General features: G+C 47.1%; 1 protein-coding gene across 5 annotated transcripts in view; it reads right to left on the bottom strand.

The window, feature by feature from the left end:
- The window catches only part of NPAS2 (neuronal PAS domain protein 2), a 195,786-nt gene that overhangs the window by 56,591 nt on the left and 118,823 nt on the right, over positions 1-20,372 (bottom strand). For all 5 annotated transcript variants that reach the window (XM_081591527.1, XM_081591529.1, XM_081591526.1 and 2 more), the window contains 3 exons: positions 12,656-12,745; positions 2,547-2,667; positions 1,348-1,461 (listed from right to left, as the gene is read on the bottom strand). In XM_081591527.1, the coding sequence (XP_081447653.1) occupies positions 1,348-1,461; positions 2,547-2,667; positions 12,656-12,745 (325 nt within the window). The remainder of the gene's footprint in view (positions 1-1,347; positions 1,462-2,546; positions 2,668-12,655; positions 12,746-20,372) is intronic.

The raw sequence follows: 20,372 nt of genomic DNA on the forward strand, positions 1-20,372 counted from the left end.
TTTTAAGCAAATCCTGTATGTTTATGCAAATAACATACAACAGGGATCTTCTGAGGCTGGAAGAGACATCCTGATGAGCTCAGCATTAGGACTCAGGGTCACAACTCTGGCTGCTTCTACTGGAAACTCTGGGACTAATTCGATGGGGGTGATGGACTTGACTGTGGGTCAGAGCCAACAGCAAGTGAAGAGGCACAAGTCAGGGGGTCTTCACCAGTCCCCCTGTCACCCAACCGCCCATCCCTCCTTCCCATCGCCCTTCATCTTTCTGTATTTGTTTCTGTGTGCTTTCTCCTTCCCTCTGCTCTCTTTTCACCATTTCCTATCAACACTGCTTTCTGTTTTTTTCCCCCATCTTTGCTGTTTGATGAAATGCTAGACCTTTCAAAATTAGGTGTTTTGTGTCGGGTTTTGAGGATTGGCCACTCTGAGCTGGGCTCCTCAATGGGGGCTGTGTGCTGGGGCTTGTGTTTCTGAATCTCTGGCATCAGGCCTGTGTTCTTATTTTGGGGTCAAAAGTAAAACAGAGGGTTTAAGTATAATTGAGAGTTTGGACACAATGAGTTATCTGGGTAATTCCAGAAAGCATCATTTTACTGCTTGGCTTATGTGGTTTGATAATTCATCTAACGGAGGTGGGCAGCTTCTTATAAAAGGACCACATCCAGATTGAACACGAGGCCCCTGTGAAAAGTTAGTCACTCAGTCATGTCTGACTCTTTGCAACCCCACAGACTGTAGCCTGCCAGGGCTCCTCTGTCCATAGGATTTCCCAGGCAAGAATACTAGGGTGGATAGCCATTCCCTTTTCCAGGGGATCTTTCCAACCCAGAGATCGAACACGGTCTCATGCTTTGCAGGAAGATTCTTTACCCTCCAAGCCACCAGGGAAGCCCAGAAGGCCCACGGACTGAAGCTATGAAAACAGGCTCTAGGCATTTCTGTATAAAGGAGGATAAAAATGCAGATGCCAAGGTTGCGCATCCTCATGTCACAGTGAAGCCCTGTTTGGCTGTGTGTAGGCTGAGCCTGTTCTTTATTAACTGCTGTTTATTTCTCGCAGCACAGAACTATTCCATTAGCCTGAAAATAAATAAATGAATAATGTGCCTTTTGGCGGCATTAGTGCGCTGGCATAAACAGGTGTGGGGGTGTGTTCTTCCCGAATGGGCGATACCCATTTACGAGCAACAAAAACACATCTTTGGAACACAGAAATCCAAATACCAATGCGGAGTACACATCCTCTCCCTGCTCCTCCCCACAGCGATACTCTTGCCCCCATGGGCAGGTCTGCATGAGAAAACCCAACACAATCACCGCAACTGTATGACAATGAATGCTTACCATTGTTGTAAGAGCGAAAATTTCCTACAAATTTTATGTATTCATAAGTTGGAAATTCCTTTGGGTTCAAGCTGCCTCTGAGAAGATGGCAATAAAACTCTAAATCGTTGTCAGCTGGGCCGTTACAGAAAAAAAGGAGAGAAAGGGAATAAAAGCATTACGCCGATGATTCTAGACTAAACAAGCGGCATCTTGGGAAACTCACAGGGTTTGGTCAACACATAGCCAGGCTATTTGTCTCATTATAGCTGACTTTCGGACATGGTTTTATAAACTTGGCAACATAGGTTTTTCCGCTCCATAGTTTATAGATAGTTTGCATCCCATACTCGGAGCCAATTAGTCTTAATTTAACCACAGATGTCTGCGGTTGGTTCTGTCGGCATTGATTAGTTCTGGTCGTTTTCATATGGTATATTAAAATAAAGCTGCTCACATAGAGCTGCTCTCTTTAATTTAATCTTTCCACTTTGCTTTGAAGGAAAATCAGATGTACAAGAGGACAAATTATTCATGGAAAATGAACTAAGGCTTGAATAAGTATAAGGCATTGTTGCTATCATCATCAAAGAACGTGCTTCATTAAGTGACCAGGCCAGCTTTCTGAGTTGCTGATTTTGATAAAAACTATAAAATTCCACAAAATCTGCAAATGTATATAAATAATCAGATGACAGCCTCAGAAGAGAGTTTTGACCTAATTATTCAGTTTTTAGTTGGTTACTTAGTATCATACAAATCTAGTTTTCTAGCATCCTCCAAAATAAACAGATTATTCAGTGATTTTTGTATCCTTTATTACTAAAATGCTCTCATATGAAAAAAAGGTAATCTCTTGTTATCACATGCAAAACAAAGTTATTATTCTAAAGCTCTGTGCTTTTCAAAATTTCCACATAAAAGTTCGTCTTACGTATTCCGAACTCCAGTTTTAGCTTTAAACTTAAAATATACCTCTAAGGATCTTGAAAATGTTCTGAGTCACAAGGAAAATTATTTTTAAAATTAGTCCTCCCTTCTTAATTCATTCTAACTTCCTTTCTCCCATCCACGTGCTAACCAGGCCCAACCCTGCTTAGCTTCTGAGATCAGACTAGATCGGGCACCTTAAGGGTGGTATGGCTGTGGACTCTTAACGTTCCTTTCTGATATAAGATCCTTATTTTTCTCTCTCATAAAACCAGTGAAGTTCAACTTACATTTTAAGTATTCTGGGGAAGGGGCGTCCGTCACAAGCATATGGGAAGAGAGCATTTTATAGACTTCCGAGTGTTCTTGCTCTGGAAGGAAATTTAACAAATTCTGATCCATGACATCCGACTGGAAAAGAAAAGAACAAAGGTACACACTCTACGAAGATGGAAAACAAAAGCAAGAGCAGAAACTGAACTTTCTTGACGACTCAGAACCGACTTCTGAAATGAGAAGCTCCAGATCTGATTCTCTGTGGAGACTCTGTGGTCATGAATTGTCATCTAGAAGGGTTTACTCGCTCAAATGCAAACACGCTATTGCCTATGGGCCCGAGAAAGAATTCAGGCTTAGGCCACACAAACATGAAGAGGAACCTCATGTGCTGAGACTCCCAAGTTCTAGCTGGGGCCATGTGGCTGACGTGGAGCCCCAGCAGGCCAACCACTCCTGTGAAGCACCTTGAAGAGGGCAGGGTTCCTCCTCTGGCCTTCAGGCCAGCCAACAGCTGCCTGTTGACTTCTCAAAGGTATCTAATCTAAGGAATTGTACTTGTTCTTCTGAGGACCTGGGCACCCATGGACACAAATCCAGTAGAGCCTGGACCCAGTGCTGTCCACTAGAGTGGTCTGTGATGATGGAAATGGCCTGTAACCTGCCCTGGCCATGAGGGAAGCCACGAGCCACACAGCTTCTGAGCATTTGAAATGGGGCTAGTGTGACTGAAGACATATATGTATGTTTTTTTTTGTAGCCACCCCTTGGGAGCTTAGTTCCCCAATCAGGGATTGAACTGGGGCTCTGGCAATGGAAGTACTAAGTCCTAACTAGCAGACCACCAGGAAATTCCCCCAAAGACAGGCTTTTTAATTGTATTTAATTATTCTAATTGAAATTTAAATAACCCCACGTGGTCAGAGCACACGGGGTGATTTAAATTTATGGTGGCTAGTGGTAAAGAATCTGCCTGCCAATCAATGCAGGGATTTAAGAGACCCAGGTTTGATCCCTGGGTGGGGAAGAGCCCCTGGAGGAGAGCATGGCAACCCACTCCAGTATTCTTGCCTGGAGAATCTCATGGACAGAGGAGTCTGGTGGGCTACAGTCCATAGGGTCGCAGAGTCGGACATGACTGATGTGACTTAGCATGGCACGGCATGTGGCCAGTACAGGTGGGAGACCATGGGAGGAGAGAGAGGAGACAGGCATGCCTCCATCCCTGCCTAAACTCATCCCCGCCTACAGCGTCAAGCACCGACTGTACACACTCTCACATTTGTATAGGCAGGCAACTCGCTCCTGGGAGTCCTGGCTTAACCTTCCAACCGCCACCCAGATGCCCTTGAGGACCCCAGATCCACACACATCCCCAATGCCATACCCTCTGCCTCCCGTGTTCTCTCCCCACGTGCAGTGTTGCTAGGCAGTCACCTGCCCACACCCGACACCCAGCTGGCATCTTTGATCTCTCCCTATCATCTTCACATCCAGTGTCCAAATGTTGTGAGATTTTCCTTCCTCAAATTCTCTCAGATCCAAGAGATTGTCATACTGAGTGAAGTAAGTCAGACAGAGAAGGAGAAATATCGTATGACATCCTTTATAGGAGGAATCTTAAATGAAATGATACAATGAACTTACTTACAAAACAGAAAGAGACTCACAGATTTAGAGAATGAACTTATAGTTGCTGGAAGGATTGGGGGAAGGGATAGTTAGGGAGTTTGGGAAGAACAGATACACAAGGCTATATTTTAAATGGATAACCAGCAAGGACCTACTGCATAGCAAAGGGAACTCTGCTCAGTGTTGTGTGGCAGCCTGGACAGGAGGGGAGTTTGGGGGGAAACGGATACATGTATACGTATGGCTGAGCCCCTTGGCTTTCCACCTGAAACTATCACAGCATTGTTAATCGGCTATACCCCAATACAAAGTTAATAAAGTTTCTGTCAGATCCATTCCTCTCTTTCTCTATGGCCTCCACCCTCATACAGACCATCATCTCTGGCGAATGGCCAGACGGTCTTCCTACATCAACTTTTGTCCTCTGCCCAATTTGTACTCTGCCAGAAGCCTTGTATCAGATCAAGTCACCATCTCGCTTAAATCCTTTCATTGGCTTCTGACTGTCCGACTGCTCCCGGGACAAGCCCAAATACCTTGATTCACTCATCAGGCTCTGCTCAGCACACCCTCTGACCCTAGACCTTCTCCAGCCCTGCAAACTGTCTTTTCTTCAGGTTGGCAGCTGTCCTCATCTTCTGGAACTTCCCCCAGGCTGCTCCCTCTGGCTGGAACATTCTGCACCCTCTCCTGGTGCTCGGTAACTCCTGCGCATCCTTCTGGCTTTGAAATCATCTCCCCTGAGAAAGCGCCCGTGACAGCCCTTCACTCTCAACAGGACCCTCATCTCACCCTTGCTCCTCTGGCCACTGTACCTGTGTCATCTGTACCCGCTAGGGAAGGCCACATCTTTGCTGTTTTTCAGTCGCTCAGTTGCGTCCAACTCTTTGCGACCCCACGGACTGCAGCACACCAGGCCTCCCTGTCCATCGCCATCTCCCAGAGCTTGCTCAAACTCATTCCATTGGTTCAGCAATGCCATCCAACCGTCTCATCCTCTGCCTCCCCCTTCTCCTCCTGCCCTCAATCTTTCCCAGCATCAGGGTCTTTTCCAATGAATCGGCTCTTCGCATCAGGTGGTACTGGAGCTTCAGCTTCAGCATCAGTCCTTCCAATGAATAGTCAAGGTTGATTTCCTTTAAGATTGGCTGGTTTGATCTCCTTGCTGTCCAAGGGACTCTCAAGAGTCTTCTCCAACACCACAGTTCAAAAGCATCAATTCTTTGGCGTTCAGCTTTCTTTATGGTCAAACTCTTACATCTGTACATGACTACTGGAAAAACCATAGCTTTGACTATACCAACCTTTGTCGGCACACCTTTGCCCAGGGGGTAAGGCCTAGGGGGCGGGGGGAGAGGCAGGTGGGAGCCCCCAAGGTGGGATGTGAGCACAGCTCTGCCCTCCAAGCTGCAGTTTGCTCCACTGAAGAATGAGGAGGCTGTGAGGTGAGAGGAGCGGATTCAAGTCCGCTGCCGGTACAAGGGCACACGGCAGACGCCAGGCATGATGGTGGCTTGTTAATCACGTAGGACACAACCCTAAGTTTTCTCCTTCTTTCAAGTGATGACGTGGGTTCTCTGCCTGCCTCACCCACACCCCTGACATTGGATGGTGCTTGGCCTTCAAGAAAAGCATGGTGATGAACTGAAAGAACCATGTGGCTAGCACTGTGACAGAAATAAAAACAAGGTGCCTAGAGGATGCTGAGGACAGGGTGCAGAGTCCATAATGATGGGGTAGGGGATCTCCCAGGACAGTTCCCAGAGGGAGGGATCTTCATGGTAGAGGGGGTGTCTGGGTGCCCCAGGCAGGGGTCTAGGCCCAAATAGAAGTGGGGATGGGGGCCCTGATGGCCCAGCAAGGGAGAGGAGAGTAGGGAGAGGGAAGGGAAAGGGCGGTGGGGTCTGGCCTTAGCATCTCTGGGGGAGTCAGGGCTGAGCCTGTGTGCCAGGGCATCCACTGGGGGACATGGACAAAGGCGGGCAGGACTTTGCTTTTATTTCAGACCTTCTAGTGGCTGGAGGAGGGGGGGAGCACAGAAGTCAGGCAGTTATAACAGGTCCAGGGAAAGGGAGACTTGGAGGAAGGGGCCGAGTCCAGAGGGCTCAGTTGACAACATCATCATCCACCCGCCCGCCAACGACTCAGGATGCCGTGTTCTGGCCCCTTCTTCCAGCAACACAGCAAAGTAGGCAAGTCCCTCCCCTCCTGCAGCCAGGGCTCCAGGGCTGGAGGACAGGCTTGGTGGCCACTGAAGGGCAGGGGTGGAGGGAGGGACTCCGGGGTCTCCCGGGCTCCCCACATAGAGGCTCCTGTTTTCATCTCTCTGAAACCACAGTACTCACTGTGCCATCATCTTCCAGTCTGGCTTTCTCCAAGTCCCTTCTGATGTTCTTGATTCTATTTTAAGCCCACTCCCTTTAGTTTTTTGGAACATGACTCATGCTCACAGATGACAGTACTCTTTCTTCTTAAAGAGATGCTGGATCCTTGAAAACAATGACTAGTCACCACAGTCTTTTCTCCAAGGGCCGGTCAGAAGCCCACGCCCCTGACAGTGGGGTGGCAGGTGCAAGGCAGGGGGCTGCCCGGCCTTGAGCCTCCTCTGGGGATGACTGGCAGGTCAGAGGGCTGTGGGGGCACCCCAGGACACAGGTCGTGCACAGGACAAAGATGAATGCTGGAGGGAGGAGGGAGAGGTAAGCCATGGGAGAAGGGGTTGTGAGGATGAAGAGTTGACACACGAGGAGAACTCAGAACACGCTTGGCACAGAGCGAGCTCTTTCTGGGTCTTTGCTGTTAAATTCCTATTATGCAATTTCCGTGCATTGGAAACCAACACAAACAATGACAATTTGAGAATTTAAGCACTAGTGCTCACAGGAGAGTAAATTATGCCTGCAATTGTACTGTCCCTTGAATGCGCGGAGTGAGCTCTCTTTATTAAAACTGTGGCGACTCCAGAGACGAGGGAGAGGAGGCACCATCCCATAGCTGAATCACATTGTCTGGAACATCATTTACGTGTTGCAGATGGAAGGTTCTTGATGCCAACTTGCTGCTATTCCCTTGGCTACTTTATCAACGATCTGCCCTTCAGGAATAGAAATGCAGACGTAGAGAATGGACATGTGGACACAGTGGGGGAAGGAAAGGGGACAGACTGAGGGAGTAGCACTGACATATATATACACCACCATGTGTAAAATCAACCCTGAATATTCATTGGAAGGACTGATGCTGAAGCTCCAATACTTTGGTCACCTGATGCTAAGAGCCGACTCATTGGAAAAGACCCTGATGCTGGGAAAGATTGACCATAGGAGGAGAAGGGGAAGACAGAGGATGACATGGTTGGATGGCATCATCAACTCAATGGACATGAGTTTGAGCAAACTCTTGGGGGATTGTGAAGGACAGGGAATCCTGGTGTGCTACAGTCCGTGGGGTCACAAAGAGTTGGACATGACTGAGTGGCTGAACAACAAGATTCAGAATCCAGCTGACGCCTGCCAAACAGGAAGACTCTCCGAAGACAGTACAGAAAACAGCTTTTACCCAGGAGGAATGAAGGATGAATTCAGGTATAAAAAGAACCAACTCTAAAGACACTCTCTTTCTCAAAAGACTCTAAAGAGAGGGCAAGGCAAACTGCAAGTGAGAGCAGTTATTTGCAATGCACAGACCTGTGGTGTGTGCCTGGGATGCAGGTTCAGAGTGACATGTGGCCTTGTCATCTAACTGCATTGAGAGGGCCTTGACTGGACTCCTGAACCCCTCTCACCACCCCAACTGACAGATCCTTCTTGCCACCAATCAGGTCTCCTGAACTAAACAAACCTCCTTACTGGGGGCCCCCGGGCCAGTTACTGCTCATCCTGGAAGTGGGCTTCAGTGCCCTGCCAGTCAGTCACATCCTTTATGGGAACTGAGGGGCATCTCACCCTCTTGTTACTGCCAAACCACTCCTGCCCTGTTCCCCAGTGCAGCCCCCACACGTGCCCGCATGACTCGGAGCACACGCCTCCCTGGGACTGTGAGCACATGTGACTGATCCACTGTCAATGTCACTTGTCCAGCATTGGGTGCTGTGTGTCTGGCCATCACTGTCACCTTAGGGCAGAGTGACTAAGAGGCAATTATTAATAAAACAGCACCTGGCAGAGGACTAGCAAGCAGAACATGGAGAGAGTGCTTACAAGTTACTGCACATCTAGGAGCAAAAGAGCAAATACTTGAACGAGGTTGTCACAAGAAAGGAAAGTCAATGGCTGACAAAGTACGTGAAGACAGTCACACCAGCCATTGGGAGAAAAGCAAAATTTCAAGATTTCTTCACACGTTAGACAGACAAAAACTGACAATTCCATCAATATCAAGTTCCAGTGACAAGGAGCAGCAGGAATTCTCTACCCCCAGCTGATGGAGGGTGAATCAGTGGCGTCACCATGGAAACAACTAGGCGTCACTCAGTAATGGCGACCGGTCGCTACCCCACGATCCAGCGATCTTACACACGGTCAGCTCTCTGAGGGACGCTCACAAATGTCCAGTAGGAAATACAGACAGACATCCACAGACGCGCTCTCTCAGAGTTCCACGCTGGCCTGGGGGCAGGGATTGTAGCAGGTGCCTACAGCAAGGACGACAAACCAATGCTGGCCACTCTGGACGGTGTGAGATGGACAAATGCCACCTCAAAGCTGAGCGAGAGGAGAGGTCAGCAGAGAACACTGTCCATGGCTCTGTCTCCACACAGATAAACCAAAGGGCATACTCAGTTATAGTGATTCATGATGAATTAACAGAAAAGTCAGTAGAACAGTCTTCCCTGGTGGTCTAGTAATTAAGAGTTTGCCTGCCAGTGCAGGGCACCTGGGTTTGATCCCTGATCTGGGAAGATCTCCCATGCTGTGAAGGAACTAAGCCCATATGCTGCAACTACTGAGCATATGCTCTAGAGTCCGAGTGCCGCAACTACTGAGCCTGTGGACCTATCGCCTGTGCTCTGCAACAAGAGAAGCCACGACAATGAGAAGCCCATGTGCCCTAATAAAGACCCAAAAATAAATAATTAAGAAACAAGTTGGCAGAACTACAGAGAGGAACAAGGACAGGACGATCTGCAAATGGCCATCTCTACGTGGTGGACGATGTGTCAGGAAAGGAGCAGAGACGAACTTCTGTGGGCCTGGTTGGGCTGTCTGTCTTACCCCTGGTGACTGCTACATGTGTGCTGATGCTCACCTTATCATTAGTTTAAAACCAGACTATATGTCTTACACATACTTCTGCATGCATGATAAATACAGATCAAAGGGCACAGAAAAGTCAAACAAGTCTAATGGTGACCTGGACCCTTTTCACCTGGGATCAAGTCTGATGTGCAGCCACACCTCCTTGCTGGGCCCTCTCCTAGTCAGGGCACCCTCCCAGGTCCACTCTGACCTGGAGCCACCTAGACAAGGTGACCTGGACCAGGTGGACTCTCCTGGCAGGTAAGGGCAGGCGGGGGTGGAGAAGGAGGGCCAAGGGATGCTCCCTTGAAAGCACTGCATCTCGTGGTATCATGAGTCAGGCGCTCTGCCTTCCTTCTCTGTGACCTCTTCACCCTGCTGTGACTGCCCCAGGAACTTGACCCCATAATCCACTTTGACCTTGTACTTCTGGCCAGGGCTTTCATGTGTACAACCAGCATTATTGTTGTTGTTGTTCAGTCGCTCAGTCATGTCCGACTCTTTGCGACCCCATAGACTGCAGCTTTCCAGGCCTCCCTGTCCATCACCAACTCCCAGAGCTTGCTCAAACTCATGTCCATTGAGTCAGTGATACCACCCAACTGTCTTATCCTCTGTCATCCCCTTCTCCTCCTGCCTTCAATCTTTCCCAGCATCAGAGTCTTTTCCAACGAGTCGGCCCTTTGCATCAGGTGGCCAAAGCATTGGAGCTTCAGCTTTAGCATCAGTCCTTCCAATGAATAGTCAGGATTGGTTTCCTTTAGGATTGACTGGTTGGATCTCCTTGCAGTCCAAGGGACTCTCAAGAGTCTTTTCCAGCACCACAGTGGGACCTGCAAAATGATCAAGCCTTTCTCTCATTCTCTCGCTGCAAAATGTTCCAATGTGCTGGTCCTCAAAGCAGCCATGAATGGCCATCAGGATGTTGCTTCACAGTGTGAGGCCAAATGCATGCCAGCGTTCCAGTTATTTAAAAAGGGACAGAAGGTAGCTGAATTTTCTGGAGTTACAAGGGAAAACTTGAAGCTACCATTCATGAATTAATCTAATCAGATCATATTTTCTGAAGGCATGACTAGCTATTGACTGTTTAAAGCTTGCAATTTTTTTTTTACATAAAGGAAAGATCAAGTATGAAGATTATATGCCTAACTGCCATCTGATAAGTGACAATGAAATATTAACTCTACCCTTTTTTAAAAAAGAAAATAATTCATAAAGATGACTCTAACTTGTTCCATAATATCAAATCAGAAGAATTATTCCCAATCAACTAAGTCCTCTCTGACACACATGGCAACTTAGTCATCAGATATTACCAAGAGCAGAAAGCAGAACAGTGCAAATCCTGTTTTGCCAAATGGCTCTGGGCACAACCCCAGGCCATTGTGGAGGCAACGTGTCTTTACTTTGCATCAGTGCCTCTCGCTGCTCGACCCTGTCCACTCAAGACAAAACCCAACTCCCTCTGAAGAAGCACCCCATCTCCTCAGGTCAGCCCAAAGAAACCATGCAGATTTCATGGGGTCTCATCACGCCTTCCCTGCTGGCTCAGACAGCAAAGAATCCACCTGCAATAAGGAAACGTGGGTTCAAGAAGATCCCCTGGGGAAGGGAATGGCAACCCACTCCAATATTCTTGCCTGGAGAATCCCACAGACAGAGGAGACTGGTGGGCTACAGTTCAAGGGGTTGCAAAGAATCAGACATGACTGAGCATGTGCGTGCACGCGCGCACGCACGCACACACACACACACACACACACACTCATCACTACTCCAGCCTGACCCAAAAACCAAGATGAAAATGCATTCCCGACTCCTGCGGGCTGAGTGAGAACCAGCCCCTTCCAAGGGCTCTCAGGGGAGACAACCCCCAGCCTCACACACCCTGGACATGGGCTGAACCACAATGTCAGATGGATTTGGAGTAATTCAAAGGCATCTGTCTTGTGAAGTGAAAAATGCTGGGCCACCACACGCAGTGACCTGCAAAGGAAAAACACGGACAGTGGCTTTGGTCTCCACTCAGCGTCATCAGCAGAAGGGGGAGCGGCTTCTGAGTAAAAGTATGACCCTGGACAATGTTGGGTCCTGGTCTTTAGCAAAGCTGGGCTCAGCACCACCAGTGGGGTGAACTGCCCACAGAGCAAGGCCATGGTGCTCCTGGCAGGCACGGCTAAGGAGCGGCCACCATGGTCCTCCAGTATCACCCCGGTCCATGATTTCCCATGACCAGGAACCCAGGGCAGGCTGCTACCCTCCCCCATCAGTGCCCTAGCCGGACAACCACCTATGTGTGGGAATAGGGGGTGATGGGGGCTGAGCGGTTTGGTGGGGCTTGTTGGGAGGAGACAGAAGAGAGGATATTTCATCCCCATTAGTCACAAAGGATGCTCCTGGTACAGCTTGCTTCCAGGCCAGACTCTGTGGGAATAAATGATTGTGTGGCGGGAGGTGGAAGGCTGGCCAGACACCTTCCCCCGGGGGCCCTCCAGCAGTTGAGTGATGCTCTGTGAGTCAGAGCATCCTGATGCAGGTACCAGAGAGCCAGAGAGGCTCAGGAGGAGAGGAGGGGTGTATGAGGGAAGAGGGAGGGAGTGAAGGAGGGAGGGGGTGAGAGAGGAAGGAGAGGGAAGGGGGGAGCGCCCACGGCACCACCCCACTCCATGCCCCAAGTGGCTCCCTGGACTGCAGAGTTCGCCCTTCTGCCCAGATCCTCCTTGTCCCCCAAGGTCCTCCTGGTCCAACATCTTTGAAGAGTATTTCACTCCCCCCCTACCCCCGAGGTCATCCCTGTCACTGAACCCTCGCCACCAGCAAGTGTCACACCTACTGCATCCCAGGCACATCTCTAGGGATGCCCAAAGCCTGTCCCATCTCCAGCCATCTGGTGCACACTCCTACACCTGCTCCCGGGGGACCCTGTCTTCCTCTGCAGGTGTCTATCAGCCTCCACAGAGGCTCTGAGCTCTGACAACTGTGTTGTGGGCACGTGGCTTCCGGGAGGTTTCCGGGACAGTGGAGGGTGAGGACGCACCATGGCCCCTGTTTCAGGTCTTACGCATTCCAGGACGACACAGTCCTGCACCTGCCCTTTGTCTGGAAGCACCTGGGGCTAGGCCTTGGCCTGGTTGGGACTCCTTGACCCTCCTCACATGCAGACCCTGCAGACCTGCAGCACCCCAACTCTGAGACCTGAATGGGAAAGAGGATCACACATACTGCCAAAGGCCGTCTGGGCAGAAACTCACCGGTAAGTGCCCGAGGAGAGGCGTGATGCTGTCAGAAACATAGAGGATGCTGCCATCTGTCGTCACGGCAATGATGAAGCCATCCAAGGCCTGCAAAAAATGCAATAGGTGAAGGCGCTTCTGTCATGCTTTTATGCAGGAGGGGATCACTGAAGCCAAGGACCCTGGGTTACAACAATGACTTCGTTTCATAACTCTTTGAATATTTCCACGACTAACCTCACAGCACTTTTTTTTTCGTCTTGCACACAAGTGGGTTTCTTACTTAGAACTTGTCTAACCCATACGAAATCATTGCAAAGTATGAAAGGACTTAGTGGAAAATGGGACCTACAATATCATGAAATAAATTCAGCAGTGGAAATTACCTGAGTACATTTACTGATAAGTGTGCATTTGGGCTGAACCAGAAATATCACAATTGCCATTAAAAGGTGTCAGTGAAGAGTTCATGATCCCTGTTCTCCATCCCCAATACCACTTTGAATTCAGTGGTAAACATTTACTAAAAGATACATGGGCTTCTCCCATGGTGGTGCTAGTGGCAAAGAATCTGCCTGCCATCTCAGGAGACACAAGAGACATGGGTTTAATCCTTGGATCAGGAAGATCCCCTAGAGAAGAGAATGGCAATCCGCTCCAGTATTCTTGCCTGGAGAATTCCATGGACAGAGAAGCCTGGCAGGCTACAGTCCATGGAGTCGAAAAACAGTCAGAATGACTGAGCGACTCACACACACACACACACAAGCTCACAGAGGCATTAAAAACAGAAAGTGTGCCTTCTGGTCAGGGTAGACCTCTGCCTACGTCCATTGCCATAGAAAGACCGTCTGAAGGAACTCTTTATAAAGAACATTCACATTAATCCACCAAAGTGAAAAGTAAGGGCTGATGGGGAAAGGCTGGGTTATTTGACTAGATCCACGAGAACAGTCATCTCTCAGTGTCCATGGGGGACTGGTCCCAGGATCCCTGCAGACACCAAGTTCCACAGATGCTCAAGTCCCCCAGAGTCACCCCTGTATCTATGGGCCCTGCATTCTGGGATTCAGCCAACCGTGGATGTGAAACCCACAGACATGGAAGGCCAATTGTATTTCAGAATGTCTGGAAAATTCATTAGTTTAGAAGTTTTGACTGAGTGCCTGCTGTGGGTTAGGTGCACTGCCCTCAGAGCTCATGGGAGAAAAGATACAGGCCCTCCATGTTTTCTCACAGTCACCAGCTGTTTGGTTTTCGGGTTCCTTATCAGGTGCTCACAATGCTTTCATAAGTCACACAGAAAGGTGATTTCTAAAATTCAGACTCTGTCCAGCAGAGAGTGGGGTCATCCGGGCAATTCACCACACTGGCCTGCCACGGAAAGGGAAGAGATGAAAAATGAAACCTTTCTCCCCCAAAACAAATATTCGAGGATATAAGACGCTCAGGCAGGCGGTCGCTGTAAACTATCACTGCTGCCTCACTGATTGTACTGTTGCAATAGCATCAAGCACAAATGTGTGGATTTTTCTACTTTGAGGGAAAAATTCCCAAAGTGAAGTATGTGTTTAGAAAGTTCTGGAAACATTTTGTATGCCCTCAGCTCGATCTTCCCAGGGTGTTACTGATCTTCTGTGCAGCCAAGAGGGCATGGATTCTTTCAGGGTAGGAGGGTGCAGCTAAGTGCCTGGCAGCAGGAACCAGAAGTACTCCAGAAGTGTGTGGAGAATGGTACCACCATCAGCACACACCACCATGGGAGAGAGTCTTTTCAGTGGGAAAATTACTACTAGGGTCACTGATTATTTAACACTTGGTTCTGCAGGGTTGGGAAGAATACCCTGGAGGAGGAAATGGCAACCCACTCCAGTATTCTTGCCTGGAGAATCCCATGGACAGAGGAGCCTGGTGGCCTATAGTCCATAGGGTTGCACAGAGTCAAACACGACCGAAGTGACTTAGCACACAGCACACACCGCAGGATTTAAGACTGAAACATCTATTAAAGCACATTTCTTAAGTGGACCCCATTCTCTACTATTATATCTGCGGTTTTCAACTGGCGGCAACTCTGCCCCACTGGGGACATCTGGCAATGTCTAGAGACCTTTCTGGCTGTCACTTCTGGGGTGAGCACTGTTGGCATCTAGTGGGTAGAGGCCAAGGATGCTTTGAAATACCCCATCTACAATACACAGTATGTCTCTACCACAAAGAATGATCAGGTCCAAAATGCTAATTGTGCTGAGATGGAGAAATCTTGGACCAGATTTACCAGTCATGGTGAACACCAAAGTACATCCTGTGTTCAGTCGCTCAGTCGTGTCTGCCTCTTTTGAGACCCTATGGACTATAGCCCGCCAGGCTCCTCTGTCCATGGGATTCTCCGGGCAAGAATACTGGAGTGGATTGCCATTTCCTCCTCCAGAGGATCTTCCTGACTCAGGATCGAAGTTGCATCACCTGTGACTCCTGCATCGGCAGGAGGATTCTTTACCTGCTGAGCCACCTGGGAAGCCTCAACATTCTGGTGACCTTTATTTCTTTTCCATTTAAGTATTTTTTCTAAATTAAAAAAAATCATATTAGCAGTGCTCCTGGAGGTGAATTTTTTCTAAGAGGTGGAGGCATTGTGGATGACATCAGCGGGACCATTTTGGAAACAGCAGATTGAAATACTGGGAAAAGCAGGAGCAGTCTAAATTCTCTTCTTGCACAGTGAGCCCATGCCCTCTTGAATTTATAAACCAAGTAGGTGTTAAAAAGCAGGAGGTATTTATGGATGGAAGATAACGCTCATCAGCCCATTGGCATTTTCCATCAAAAGCACAAGGATTATGCTGAGTCACTGCATTAAGAACACTTGTGATGGTCTCCAAAGTCCCACTGGCTGCATTTGAGAGTGACTCAACAGGACGTGATTAAAAAGCAGTGTGTCCCTCTTGTTGAAATGGGGACTCTGGCAAGAGCTTCAGTGGACACCCAAGATTCTATAATGGCCTGAATTTCACACCTGCCACACGCCAGAGGGAAACGAGAGGACCCCTCTCTGCCAATCCCTGGTTCTGACAGAGTGTTTCTTGTCTTCTCCAGGACAGCCTCTGGGCTAAGGGAAAAGACGGCTGTAGCTTTTCTGAACAAAATTCAGAAACATCGCATATTCCGTAACTGCCTGTCAAAGAGAGTGTCCCTTCCTTTGACTTTGCTTGTTCTAATGCTTGTGGCCACCATCTTGGACAGCTTTCACTTGACCAGCTTGGCTGGCTACAACCAAGTCGCTTTTGTTCTTTCCAATCCCACAACGGTCTGAATTCTCCTGCAGTCTGGTTTGGGGCCTTTTTGGGAGAAGAGGAAGGAAGCGAGGATTCACACTCAGATGACACCGCAGTGCCATTCCCTGGGGACTGCCAGGCTCTGTCCTGGGTTTCATCTTCATTTAAAAAAGGAAACTCCTAGTTACAAAGACATGGCATCTGGATTCCTCATGCTCCCTGAAGTGGTTCTGAACAAAGGAAGGGGATGTGCAGCTGGGATGGGATGCATACTATGGAGAAGCTGCATCCTGGAAAATGAGAGCATCATCCCATGGGGACCATCGCAAGGAAGGTACAGGAGGCTCCTGTCACCCATCATCTGGTCCGTGTCTCCTGAGGAGCAAAAGGGTAGAAGAGGAGCCTAAGACAGTTCAGTTCAGTTCAGTCGCTCAGTCATGTCCAACTCTTTGCGACCCCATGAATCGCAGCATGCCAGGCCACCCTGTCCATCACCAACTCCCGGAGTTTACCCAACCCCATGTCCATCGAGTCAGTGATGCCATCCAACCATCTCATCCTCTGTCATCCCCTTATCCTCCTGTCCCCAATCCTTCCGAGCATCAGGGTCTTTTCTAATGAGTCAACTCTTCGCATGAGGTGGCCAAAGTATTGGAGTTTCAGCTTCAACATCAGTCCTTCCAACAAACACCCAGTACCGATCTCCTTTAGGATGGACTGGTTGGATCTCCTTGCAGACCAAGGGACTCTCAAGAGTCTTCTCCAACACCACAGTTCAAAAGCATCAATTCTTTGGCGCTCAGCTTTCTTCACAGTCCAACTCTCACATCCATACATGACCACTGGAAAAACCATAGCCTTGACTAGACGGACCTTTGTTGGCAAAGTAATGTCTCTGCTTTTTAATATGCCATCTAGTTGGTCATAACTTCCCTTCCAAGGAGTAAGCGTCTTTTAATTTCATAGCTGAAATCACCGTCTGCAGTGATTTTGGAGCCCCCCAAAAATAAAGTCTGACACTGTTTCCCCATCTATTTCCCATGAAGTGATGGGACCAGATGCCATGATCTTAGTTTTCTGAATGTTGAGCTTTAAGCCAACTTTTTCACTCTCCTCTTTCACTTTCATCAAGAGGCTTTTTAGTTCCTCTTCATTTTCTGCCATAAGGGTGGTGTCATCGGCATATCTGAGGTTATTGATATTTCTCCCGGCAATCTTGATTCTAGCTTGTGTTTCTTCCAGCCCAGCGTTTCTCATGATGTACTCTGCATGTAAGTTAAATAAGCAGGGTGACAATACACAGCCTTGATGTACTCCTTTTCCTATTTGGAACCAGTCTGTTGTTCCATGTCCAGTTCTAACTGTTGCTTCCTGACATACATACAGATTTCTCAAGAGACAGGTCAGGTGGTCTGATATTCCCATCTCTTTCAGAATTTTCCACAGTTTATTGTGATCCACACAGTCAAAGGCTTTGGCATAGTCATTAAAGCAGAAATAGATGTTTTTCTGGAACTCTCTTGCTTTTTCGATGATTCATCGGATGTTGGCAATTTGATCTCTGGTTCCTCTGCCTTTTCTAAAACCAGCTTGAACATCTGGAAGTTCACAGTTCACGTATTGCTGAAGCCTGGCTTGGAGAATTTTGAGCATTACTTTGCTAGCGTGTGAGATGAGTGCAATTTTGCGGTAGTTTGAGCATCTTTGGCATTGCCTTTCCTTGGGATTGGAATGAAAACTGACCTTTTCCAGTCTTGTGGCCACTGCTGAGTTTTCCAAATCTGCTAGCATAGTGAGTGTAGCACTTTCACAGCATCATCTTTCAAGATTTGAAATAGCTCAACTGGAATTTCATCACCTCCACTAGCTTTGTTCGTAGTGATGCTTTCTAAGGCCCACTTGACTTCACATTCCAGGATGTCTGGCTCTAGGTGAGTGATCACACCAGCGTGATTATCTGGGTCGTGAAGATCTTTTTTGTACAGTTCTTCTGTGTATTCTTGCCACCTCTTCTTAATATCTTCTACTTCTGTTAGCTCCATACCATTTCTGTCCTTTATTGAGCCCATCTTTGCATGAAATGTTCCCTTGGTATCTCTAATTTTCTTGAAGAGTTCTCTAGTCTTTCCCATTCTGTTGTTTTCCTCTATTTCTTTGCACTGATTGCTGGGGGAGGCTTTCTTATCTCTCCTTGCTATTCTTTGGAACTCTGCATTCAAATGGGAATATCTTTCCTTTTCTCCTTTGCTTTTCGCTTCTCTTCTTTTCACAGCTATTTGTAAGGCCTCCTCAGACAGCCATCTTGCTTTTTTGCATTTCTTTTCCATGGGGATGGTCTTGATCCCTGTCTCCTGTACAACCTCACGAACCTCCGTCCATAGTTCATTAGGCACTCTGTCTATCAGATCTAGTCCCTTGACAATCAGAGACAAATCTAAGGTTCTAGTTGGAGGGTTTCCCAGATGCCTCAAAGATGCAATTTACCCAGAATGCCTGCTTGTTGTACAGGCTTAATTGGGGGTCCAATTCACTTATGTAGCATGATTTCCTTTAGACTGGCTTCAAAGAGTCTACACTAGGAGCAGAGGAAAGTGCATAATGCATATCCATACAAATCTAAACTCTTCTTTTTCTAGAAATTTCAGCCTTCTAAATCTCAGTTCAGCCCCGATTTTCATTTTTAAATGAAGAAGAGAAAAGGAAGGACACTACATAATAACCAAGGGATCAGTCCAAGAAGATACCACAATTGTAAACACATATGCACCCAATACAGTAGCACCTCAATATATAAAGCAAATGTTAACAGACAGAAAAGGAGAAATGGACAGTAATACAATAAGACTGGGGGACCTTAACACTTCATTGACATCAACAGACAGACCATCCACATGGAAAATCAATAAAGAAGTATGAGCCTTAAATGACACATTAGACTAGGTGGACATAATTGGTTATTATAGAGTACTCCATCCAAAAGCAGCCAAGTACAACTTTGTTTCAAGGCCACATAGAACATTCTCCAGGACTGACCACATGATGGGTTACAAAGTAAACCTCGGCAAATTTAAGAAAACTGAAATCCTGTCAAACATCTTTTCTGACCACAACACTATGAGATCAGAAATCAACTATAGAAAAAAAAAAAAAACCTGCAAAAAACACAAATACAGGGAAACTAAACAATTTGCTACTAAACAGCCAATGGATCATTGAAGAAATCAAAGAGGAAATAGAAAATACCTAAAGACAAATGAAAATGAAAACACAACAATCTAAAAACCTATGGGAGTCAGCAAAAGCAGTTTGAAGAGGGAAGTTCATAGAGATATGAGCTTACCTCCAGAAACAAGAAAAATCTCAAATAAACAACTTAACCTTACATCTCAATGGACAGGAGTTTAAGCAAACTCCAGAGATGGTGAAGGACAGGGAAGCATAGTGTGCTGCAATTCATGGGGTCACAAAGGGTCCGACCGAACAACAACCACCTTACACCTAAAGCAACTAGAGACAGAACAAAATACCCCCAAAGTTGATAGAAGGAAAGCAATCATAAAGACCAGAGCAGAAATAAACAAAATAGAGACTAAGGAAACGATAGAAAAGATGAAACTAAAAGTTGGTTCTTTGAACAGATAAACAAAACCTATAAACCTTTAGCCAGATTCATCAAGTAAAAAAGGGAGAGGGTCCAAGACAATAAAATCAGAAATGCAAAAGAAGAAGTTACAACTGACTCCACTGAAATACAGGCGACCATGAGACTACTACAAGAAACTGCATTCTTAACGTTATAAAAGTCTTGTTTCCTCAAACACCTTTGATACCTTGAAACTCCCTTGGGGGCGGGGAGGGTAGAATGTGCCACAGGCTTCTCAAGAGTGTCATGTGCTATAGGGTTATATGTTTTAATTACTTTTCCCTAAGAATTAGAATATAAAACGATTTCTGTGAAATAGCATAATGATACATTAATTCAACCTTGTATATCACAAGCTGCTCTAAATTTAACATACTTAAAATGCATTGCTTCTGGAGGAAGTTCTGTATTTTCTTTAAATATAGTTCACATGCAGATTTAAGTATCTTTCATTTCATGCAAATGTTCATTAATGCGTTTATATTTCATAATATTTGGACAGCTTCATTCTGGCATTTTCTTACTCGAGTAACTTTCTGTTTTCTGCAGTTAATCTATGTAAATTAAAGTTTATATCAGTCTTATACAGGCACATAAGACGAGATCTAGAAAGCTGGAGCCCAAAGAGTCACCTTCTAATACCCTGCCGGGAACCACTGACACAGCCAGCATCTAACTTCTTTTGACTGAATCCCTCCATCCCAGGTCTCTTCTTCCAATTCAAGGACTCAGACACACCACCTCTGGGGCTTTCTCTATGTCCACCATGGTATCTGAACACTCCCAGTCTTATCCCCAGTTTAGAAGTCAGAACCAG

This window comes from Giraffa tippelskirchi, chromosome 4, assembly GCF_054371585.1.
Source record: "Giraffa tippelskirchi isolate mGirTip1 chromosome 4, T2T-mGirTip1v1.2.pri, whole genome shotgun sequence".
In the NCBI taxonomy this organism is placed as follows: domain Eukaryota; kingdom Metazoa; phylum Chordata; class Mammalia; order Artiodactyla; family Giraffidae; genus Giraffa; species Giraffa tippelskirchi.